We start from the raw sequence: 10826 nt of genomic DNA on the forward strand, positions 1-10826 counted from the left end.
AGTGTAACATCTGCCTGTTAGATTGTGTGTGCAATATTAAAGTATCAGCGATAAAAAAAAATGTAATACCTTTTTGCGTGTTGCGGTTGCAGTTGGAAAATCTTATGCTGGACAAAGATGGACATATAAAAATAACAGATTTTGGTCTTTGCAAAGAAGGCATAAAGGATGGGGCCACAATGAAGACGTTCTGCGGTACCCCAGAATACCTCGCTCCTGAAGTAGGTGGATAACCTTTATTTGCATTTACACTGTCATAGGAGACTTTAGTTGTACCACATCCAGTAGCTGTGTGAAGCACAAGACTCATGACGTAAACAATAAAAAACGTCCGTTACCTTCTCCGACCGGGCCAAATCCTTCTTCACTTGGGTCTCACACGCTTTCCTTTCCCAGACACTGCAGCTCACAGTGGGAGGGATTCAGTAACAGAGGCAGTACTGGCAATCTAGAAGCAGTGTGTGGGGCTAGGTGTGGCCAGGTGATGATTGACAAGCTACAGACTCGTGAATCAGCAATGACAAAGCTCATAGCCATGCCCCCATTTTTTTTTTCCACGGAAGTGCAAGCAGGCACAGCGTACATGAGAGTCACAACTCTGCACTGAATTCAGGAGCAGTGCAGCATGGTTGCTACCCCATCACAGAAAGCTGCACAGCAGAGGCAGAGAACACAATGTACTTACTGGAATTCTGGCAGGATCAACAGTTTTTGGGATTTTTTTGTATGCGCATATTGAGAAGATATAACAAATCACTCTCAATGGCACATTGAACAGACCAAAGGGGAGCAAATAAAATAAGTTGACTGTTTTATATACAATTCAAGGACACCCCAATGCATTGTAGTGTGCTGCTTTGCCAGAATAGTGCAGATGTGTTCTATTCTGTGTGGAGGTGCATTGATGGGCCATTCAGAATGAATGGGCTAGTGTAAAGCAACACGCGTCGGCACACACAAGTGTCAATGGATCCTTATACTTCACAAAAAATGTAAATTGTTGTTTGCTTTGTCATGAAGATATAATCGCTAGTGTTAGTGAGAATCTTTATATCGGGTTTTACCTGACGGTGCTAAGGGTAAGCTTTGTAATGACTTTGTGGGGTTCTGGAGGAGTCACAAGCAGGGATAATATTTTCAGTAGTGCAGGAAAACCTTTAGAAACAATTTTTTTTTATTGGTGTTCCAAATATTAGGAGATGCAAAAACACGGTCATATTTGTTATGGTATCAGTGTCGCAGAAAGACCAATGCAAGGCTACACAACTTTAAAGTGACACTAAACTCAAGATACATTGATGTTAATAGTTAAGGTAGTTAAATGTATTTATTAAGATTTAACTCCTATTTGTGTGTCACTCGGCTGTAGATCCTGAAATCATCTCTGAATTGGTGTTGACACTGTCCTTCCTTCTGGAGGGGGGCTACTTTTTGTTCTCCATGGTCCCTGTGTGTGTTGTAAAGTAGTCACCGCTTCAAGCTCACTCCCAGTAAATGGAGAGCTAGTAATCTGCCCTTAGTAAACATGGCCACTGTCAGAAGACAGGAAGAAAAGAGAAATAAGGAATGCAAAGAATACAAAGCCGGCAATTATCTAGAAGTATGTGTTTGCAGATTGTCATTACTGGACATTCCTAAGGGCTTGTTTCCACCAGCCTGTGGGCTCATCGCACTGTCCTGTGCCCGGAACTCAAGGGATCGCATACACAAAGTTTTCTTGCGTTCTGGGGCGGGAAGCGGCGTGGCAGTGCCATTCATGTCAATGCAGCTATGCCCCTCGCCCACAGTGCGATCAGCCGCAGCGGACTGCGTGGCAATAAAATGCCCTGCGTTCCAGTGCGGTACAATTTCCGCGTTCCAGTGCGGCAAAAAAATTCTGCATGTGCAGTCAAAGCAAAACAGCTCATCCAACGTTGTGACTGACAGTGAGGGAGCAGGCGCTAACTAATATCTTACTAATAAACCCATCCATTCACTCCTGCAATTGGCAAGCTCCATTTGTTAGATTCCCATTGCATTATTGTCGGATTGGTTTACAATGCTTGCCTCTTCCTCTACTTATCTAAATGGTAATATGCAGGGATTACAGGAGGCTAATACAAAGACAGATTGAAGTACTATCTAAAAATACATAGACGTATATGTTGTGATACATATCAGGATTAAACAGGGGGTCTTTAATTTGTACCAACATATATACTTTAACCAATTGAGTACCAGCCTGTATCTACCCCTTCATTACCAGACCCTTTTTCAGTGGTGTGATAGTTTGACTGACAATTACTCCGTCATGCAACAATGCACCCAAATAATCGTTATACTTCTTTATTTAGACAGATAGGGCTTTCGTTTTGGTGTTATTTAACCACTTGCTGACCGGGGTGATTACACCCCCTTCGTGTCCAGGCCATTTTTCAGTATTCAGCGCTGCGGTACTTTGACTGACATTTATTCCGTCATGCAATGATGTACTGAAATTAATTTTATACAATTTATTTAAGTACAGATGTAGCTTTCTTTTGGTGGTATTTAATCACCACTGGGGGTTTTATTTGTTACTATAAAATGAAAAAAGTACCGAAACTTTCGGGAAAAAAAAGTTTTCCCTACGTTATGTTATAAAACAATTATTATTGCCCAAATTTTGGGCAAAATATAAAAGACGGCGTCACGTCGGGTAAATAGACACCTAACATGTCAAACTTTAAAATTGCGTGCGCCCGCGAACTCGCAAAAACTAACATACCCAAAATTGGCCATAGGCGACGCTGTAAAAGCTTTTACCGCTCATCAGTTTAGTGTTATCAGTAATTGATGGGCCTAGAATTATTGCTCTCACTGCGACGTTCGCGGCGATATGCAACATGTGTGGCGTAATGGATGCAATATTCGTTTTCGCACGTAGGCGCAATCAACGCATGTTTGTATGTGGGGCGTGGGGACTTAAAAAAAACATTTACATTTTTTTATTACCTTTTTTATGTGACCATTTTTTAATACTTTTTTTTAACTAATTCTTTTAAACCTTTTTTTTCACTTAACTTTATTGCTATCACATGCCCCCTTTGTGATAGCCAATTTTCAGTGACAGGCCCTCTTTATGGAGACATCAGGGGTTTTTAAGACCCCTAATGTCACCTAGGGACCCCCAGAGAAGCTGATGAAGCAAACACCTGCTTCACCAGCTTCTCTCCGGTTTCTGTAGCGGAGAGTGACAGAGGAATGGGGAAGTGATGTAATACACATCACTTCCTGCATTCAGAAGAGGAGGAGTTCGAACGGAGATCGTGTACTGAGCTCCGGCCGCAGAGCTGCTTTGCTGGTCCCGGGCTCGCATCGGGCACAGCGGAGCTCGGGATCGCCAGCAGCGGCTGCAGCAAAGGGGGAGGTGCACACCCGCACGCATATTACAAGCGATCGGGCGTAATATGCTACTGTGCTGTTTAGGCAGATATTCCTTATAACCAATCTGCAGTTTTTGAGTTCATATGCATTTTAAATATCCCTAAACTGACTTGCAAGGAGCATATGGCAGGTTCAGCACAAGCACACACTGGCACATGGGGAATTGTCTCCTCTGAGACGTTTTACACGGATACATTGTAACACGACAGAGGTATAAAACACTTGCAGGAACGGCGGTTTTTATCTCTATATCATGAGCCTTATTCTCTATGCACAGTAGCGTGTGATTTATATTTTGTGAACATGGGTGAGCCCAGCACTCATGTTGATGCAGTTGCTGCCTGCTTGTATTTTTCTTCTGTTTGGAATCTGTTGCGTGAGCAGCAGCGCTGGCGATCTGTTAGCTTTGATGTGCCCACGATTATAGTGGGTACAGCTGTTGTGCTGTCTCTTGTAAATTCCAGGCTACAGCTGTCCAGAGCTGTTCCTCGTGGATTGATGGTCAGCCGGGTTTAGCATATGACTTCTCTGCATAGAACTGCCTGTCGTTAATAGATGCGCGTGGCAATCACGCTGACCTCCCCAGGAAATTTGCACGGCAGATATTATGCTGGCACAATATGCCAGAGGGTTAATTTAGGCGTCTGAGTTACAGTGACAGGGCTAACTTATAAAAGCAGCGGTGTCTGTCTAAAAACCAGTGAGAGGCCCAACGGCTTTTCCCGCGGTGGTCTCAAACGATATGACAGATTATGGTTGCTCTGGGCAACTGACATTTTTCCTTTCTCTGTATTTACTGTAATTAATAGCATTGCATTTCAACACCAGCTGTACCCAAAACAATTTTTATATACATGTCAATGTTTTGTGAATACCCCTATGAGTAATTGTGTGTATATTCTTTACTAGGGATGGGCTGTATGTTCGAGGCGAGTTCGATTTGAACATCGCTAGTTCGAGCGTTCGCCGAATGCACAAACTTTGTGGGATGTTCGACCGCGCAACATCCCACAAGGCAAGGCGCCTTCTGAAGCTCTAATTGGGTAAAGACTTTGCCCAATCATGGCTCATAGCTAAGTATCAATAGCACACTATATAAGGCTGCTTACACCACAGCCCTACGCAGTGTGTTGCAGGAGTGAAAAGAGAGAATCTATAGCAGAGTTGTGTACATCGTTCACATCCGCCACTATACAGGCAGTTTATGGGGACCCCTCTGGCATGATTTTAAAGGAATTTTCCATTTTTATTCTTACCTTTTAAGTGCAGTACTCTGACCTTTTTCAGGGCCAATAACTTGCATATAAGCCCTCTTAAAGGGGACAATCGTTTCTGAAAGTTCGACCCCCCCCGCCATTGACTTGCATTGAGTTCGAACACGAACCGAACTCGGGCCTGTTCGGCCCATCACTAATCATTACATATATAAGTCTCCTCTTCCTGCCTAGTACTATACAATAATTGTTGTTTAAGGTGGCAATACCCTGGCGGGCCGCATGAGAAAAAATGCTTGATTCGCCCATCTACACTAAACAACATGGATGGAGGAATCTCCACCTCCTCTGGATATTGTATTCCGAGAGCAGCGGGTGTGCCTGATTGCCGATTGGCTGCAGTCAGTGTTTGGCCAATAATTTTTATTTTTTTTGCAAAGAAATTTCATAAGAAGCATTTAAATATAGATTAAAGAAATTCATTAATTAAAATATAGAGCCCAGTGATATAGAAAAGAGCAGAGAATTTGTAACACAGAAGCACATATTTTAAATTCTAATTGCCACGCCCAGGGAGGAGGACAGAGCGGACTGCTTGAGGACCCCAGCCTATGAAGCATTGTATGATTTAGTGGGCTTGGTTGAGGAGGACAGAGAGGACTGCTTGAGGACCCCAGACTATGAAGCAGGCATTTAAGGCTTGACATGTTTGGTGTCTATTTACTCACTGTGACCCCGTCTTTTATATTTTGCCAAAAATATGCATGTTAATAAATGTTTCATAACAATGTAGGGGGAAACCATATATATAATGTGTGTGTGTGTGTATATGTGTGTGTATATGTGTATATATATGTGTATATATATGTGTGTGTGTGTGTGTTTTTTGCACATATTTCTCATTTTAATATAATACATTAAAAACCCCAGTGGTGATTTAATACCATCAAATGAAAGCTCTATCTGTCCCCAAGAAATGATATAAAATTAATTTCAGTACAGCGTTGCATGACAGAATAAATGTCAAAGTACTGCAGCGCTGAATGCTGACGACAAATTGTCTGGACAGGAAGGTGGTTTAACACGCCGGGCTTCAAGTGGTTAAAGGGAGTTCAAATTTGTTTTTATGTTTTTTTTTAGATTTATTTAATTATACTTTTAACATTAAACAGATGTGATTGTTGCTGTCTTGTAGTAGACCTGTTGTTATCCTGATTATGATTCACTTTGTAATCACTCGTATGTAATACCATGCAATACTCTGTAATGCAGCTTTTTTTTTTTTTGCTCATAAAATTGTTTGAGATTGAAAAAAAGAGAGATTGGCCACTACCATCAGTCTATCTCCCTATATAACCATCACTGAGGCTATAATAATCATCCACAGGTAGTGCATTGTTCTCAGTGGGTCATCTGCCTTGCACTTCTATTGCAATAAGGAGCAGCAAATTACAGCCATTGTGTAGCACTGCAAAGAAGGAAGCCTGAGTATGTCATGAGTAAATGCAAACAGCTGTCCCCATGCACATAAATAATTCACAACTGTACATTAAAACATGCTCTGGACTTCCTAAATTATTCCTTTCCTTGATGTTCCACAGAATCTATTTGCAGGTTCTCATGTTTTAAGCAGCCTGTCTAATTTGTCTGTCTGTGTTATTTGGGGCAATTTGAAGAGACTTGGCAGCGTGTCACACAGACATATGACAACTGTGAGACAGGGACGGTCATAGGCCAGCATGGTGTGTATGTATTTAGATGGTTCATTGGCAGCCTCAGAGCAGTAGATGGGATCTATAACTTGCCCAGTTCAACCAATTCCAGTGTTATTGGGAGATGGCTAAAGGTGCCCATACACTGCTCGATTCTCGTACGAGAATCGCGGGAAATCCCGCGATCATCCGAGATTCGAGCAGTGTGAACGAAGACGTGCGACCGTTTCTACTGTATGGTCGCACGGCTTTTGTTTAAGGAGCACGCTAGAAAATCTTACGATTACCGGCTGGTTTGAACGGTGCTCGGGAGACAAATGCCGAACGGGCCGGTGTGCGCACGCGCACACTGCCCGTTCAGCATTGTGGTCATCGGAAGCCCGCCCCTTAGGGGGGTGGGCTTGCGATGATCGAGAGTACGATCTGCCTGTCCAAGATGGGCAGATCGTACGTTTTTTTAAATTACTTTACAACCATCGCAAGACTAAGGTCTTGCGATGGTTGTAAAGTGTATGGGCACCTTTTAGTCTTCCCTCACCCCAAAAGACACCCTCTGCCTCTTGAGGGGACAGGCAATTGTTATTACAGGTATTTATAAAGCACCATTAATTTATGGTACTACACTTGAATTCACTGAGCTCCTGAGTGAACCCATTCTTTCAAAAATGTTTATAGAAGCGTCTGCATGCCGAGGTGCTTGATTTTATACACCTGTGGCCATGGAGGTGATTGGAACACCTGAATCCAACGATTTGCAGGGGTGTCCCAATACTTTTGGCAATATAGTGTGTGTGAGATTATATTTTTTTATATAGATATATCTATATGTCCCATTCTTGGTCCTGGACTTTGAGCTAGGAGAACCTATGAGATTCCCTCTTATGTCACATCAACAGACCAATCGGAGAGACAGGTTTATTCAGTTAATCCGTGCCATTGGCATCAACAAGGTGCATAAGGCCATTCTTCAACAGCAACTGTTTAGGATTTGTCATGAATAAGCCCATTTGTATTGCTGTGCAGTGAGACAGACCCTTTTGAAAGTGGCACCAACATATTTTTTTTTGATGCATTGCCCTATTTACTATTAACTTCTGTCACTGACGTACAATACAAGGTCAGCTAGTAACAGATGAATACAGCATGGCCTCTTAGGCAGAGCCACACCAGAAAATACTAAAATCACAATATAGTGTGCTGTGTTTTGGTAAGGGGGCAGCTGAGGGCTTTGAAGTCATTGAAGTTGCCTATCGGTAAATAGAAAAATGGAGGATAATAGAGAAAAGGACAGCTGGGCTACTCTCTCTTGCTTTTGTGTGTGTAGACGTGGGAATAGAAGATAAGAGGCCTGCTTTGTCCTGGCTCTTCTCTGGCTCAGAAACGTAAAAGCTCAGTCTCTATTCCCCTCCAGGCCTGGCTTTCCAATTTGCCATTTTATAGGCATCATGTAGGATCTGTGTATGTGTTAGCTGTGGACTAAGATGTAGTGCGATAATGAGATGGAATACCTCCACCCTCTAGAAAAGTTGAGTAAAAACTAGTATAGACATTATGTATAGCTCTCTCCAGGGCTGCAGTTCCTATTAAGACACCAGTTGCCATTAAATTTTATTTTTACTCTGACATTCCTGATCTGTATACTGGGCAGTGACTCATAGTATTAAAGCCAGAGGGCCAGCAACCAATTATCATTTGCAGACATTTTCTTTGCACCTGTACAGACGCTAAAAAGACAAGCAATGCCAAGTGGTCAGATGGTGCTACTGGAAGGATCAACAGGTAATAAAACTACAATGTGGGACTGCTTAGAAGGCACAGCCTACTTGCTAAATGGTTTTTGGTTCTGCTCATGATGCATGTAAATCCTTTCATAGCTTTTGAATGGCCCTGAATCTGAGCTGGTACAAATGTAGGCATCATGTGAGACTGCAGACATGCCTGATAGCTATCCAGACAACAAATTATTTTGATCAGAACTATCAACTTTTGGAAAGACTGTTCACCCAAAACTGATAAATGCTTTTAGAGCTAGGATTCCTAACCTCTCTACTTATAAAGACCCCCAATAGATTGCCAAATATGTCCACAAACTCCCTTCACCAGGTTGTCCAAATCCTTCTCACCAGCCTGATTAGGTATCAGTATGTATGACTTCAGAAGATGTCGGTAGCTTGGCTTGACTTTACACATAGATAGCTAGGAACAGAACAGCTGAAAGAATGTCATTAGGATTTTAGCATATATTCATATCCAAATTTTCTGCTGTGTTTTGTGGAATCAAAACATGGAATGGAGGTGAAGTTACTGACAATGTAACTTGTGTCTTCTGACACATCAAGTCAATTTCTCTACTTTAATTTTGGGTGTATATAAAACTAGAGATCCCATCCCATACACCCAAGGGGTATAGATGTCCTTGGTTACAAACCATCTCTGGGCAAATGTGCCCCCCTTAATTCCTTACACTCATAACAGACTTTAAATAAAAAAATAAATTGACCCCCATGGGTGCCTCTGCCAGGTGTGAAGACCAGTAATCTGAAGTTTAGGCCTCCCGCTGCTTGATCTTTGTTGCCACCCCTCGTCATGACACCATCACGCCTCCACTGCAGTCTTCAGGAGTCTGAATCCACGGAGGGAGGGCCAACGGGAAGTGTCCACATCCCCAGGTAACAATGTTGGCATCTGGAAAAGGACTCTTCCTATCTACCTATCTATCCCCAGAAAAAAAGGTTTTGGACTTGGTGTATTATATGAACACAGATTCAGGTAAGTATTTGGGTCGTTAAGTTTTTCTTTTATAAGTACTGGGGCAAATAGCTAGAGGGGGTGACGTTTAGTAGGGGTGGGTCCCTAACCATAGAAGAAATTTAAGAACCTCTGCTTTAGAGATCTGTATACCACCTGACAACTCTTTTATATCACTTATGCACTCTATTGGTATGAGCTTTAAATCACAGTTGCTTTCGCCATTATGAGGGGTTCCCACTTTTCCTATTGGAATTCTGGTCTATTTCATAGTATGGGGCATGTAGAAGGGAAAATGCAGAGGTGGGAGGAATACCCAACGCTCCCAGATGGACAGGACTAAAGTAAAAAATGATGGCAGGGAGATCCTACTGCCACCAGCTATGTATGAATCAAGCTTGTGTAATGTATCCTAGAAATACAATGTAGGCAAGCGTACATAAGTCCAGGAAGTGTGCTTGGTGTGTTTTTTTTTTTTCCTTTTCCGTCAAGCTCTGCTGTTTTTGTACAACACACATGCTCTGCAGGTTGGCTGCTTGCCCCAGTTTTAGTTGAAGTGGGAGCCTTTTAATTTGGCACAGCAATGTTACATTATATGGCTAGGATCTTGAGAGTTTTTCTTGCCAGCAGATGAGAGGATCATCTCTCAAAATACAACTGCATGTCAGAGCATTTCCCCCTGGCTTCCACCCTATCATGATACAGCATTCATAATCTTACATGTATTAAAAAATCAACAGTTCTAGGAGGAGTCCATTAGGTTTAATAATCCACGTACTACTTCCATCTGGGCCCGTTCACACTATTGATGTGTATAACGTGGCGCATGCTGGTGTTCGCTGTGCATGCGCCCTTTTTTGTAACTAAATATGGAACACTTCACAAATTTGCGTGCCATCCTTGCGCAGGGGCCATGCTAATCTACTCTGTATCGTTCCAATTTCTGTATATGTCCTGCCGAAGCGAGGATGTGCACCCTTTTTTAAACTATACAGTGGTACCTCGGTTCACGAACGCTTCTGTTCGCGAACAATTCGGTTCGCGAACAGGAAGTTCGGCAAAATTTTGCTTCCGTTCGCGAGCTCCGCATCGGGTGACTAACACAACCGCAGCCATCTTCCCTGCTCTGACAAGTGGCCGTGGCTTCCTCTAGTCAAGATCGCGGTCTGATCACAGTTTGATTCGGTTCGCGACCAGAATTGTGGAACGAATTAAGTTTGTGAACCGAGGTACCACTGTATTTAAAGATAAAATAAAACTCAATTCAATTCTATGTATAACAGCGTGTGGCAACGCTTTGCCATGTGTTCTAACGTGTTTTTTTTTGCTTTGCATTAAAAAGCAAACATGCTAAGTTCTGAAGCAATGCACACCAACGTACTTGTATGGCGCAAACAGGGTACATAGAAAACAATTGTTTTCTTGGTGTCCTTGTGTTGAGCCGGCGGTGATCAATGCAAATCGGTGTACCTGGTGTAAATGACCCCTTGTGCTCAGTGGTGAGAACACAAGGGGAACCAGCCTCCTTCATCTCTCTATTGGCCAGTAGGGCTGCTGAACTTGCTCATTAGCGAACCGTGGAGCACAGAAGGGGTTAGGGCAGAGCTTGACTTCTCAACTGAAAGCCCATCAAGCATTATAAGATGCTGTAGAAGCTCCAGCACCATTCTGGTCATTAGCTTGCCTCCTGAATGTGAATTTGTATTCTTCTGTTATTGGCTATTAACGCAGCCTGAAAAGGAACTCC

The 10826-nt window shown here is 42.7% G+C and overlaps 1 protein-coding gene across 1 annotated transcript in view; it reads left to right on the forward strand.

Moving 5' to 3' along the window:
- The window catches only part of AKT1 (AKT serine/threonine kinase 1), a 114263-nt gene that overhangs the window by 90444 nt on the left and 12993 nt on the right, over positions 1-10826 (forward strand). Inside the window, exon 10 of the mRNA XM_018556636.1 lies at positions 93-221. Within this exon, the coding sequence (XP_018412138.1) occupies positions 93-221 (129 nt within the window). The remainder of the gene's footprint in view (positions 1-92; positions 222-10826) is intronic.

The sequence above is a fragment of the Nanorana parkeri genome, unplaced genomic scaffold (genome assembly GCF_000935625.1).
Source record: "Nanorana parkeri isolate BGI_ZX_2015 unplaced genomic scaffold, ASM93562v1 scaffold12, whole genome shotgun sequence".
NCBI classification, from domain to species: domain Eukaryota; kingdom Metazoa; phylum Chordata; class Amphibia; order Anura; family Dicroglossidae; genus Nanorana; species Nanorana parkeri.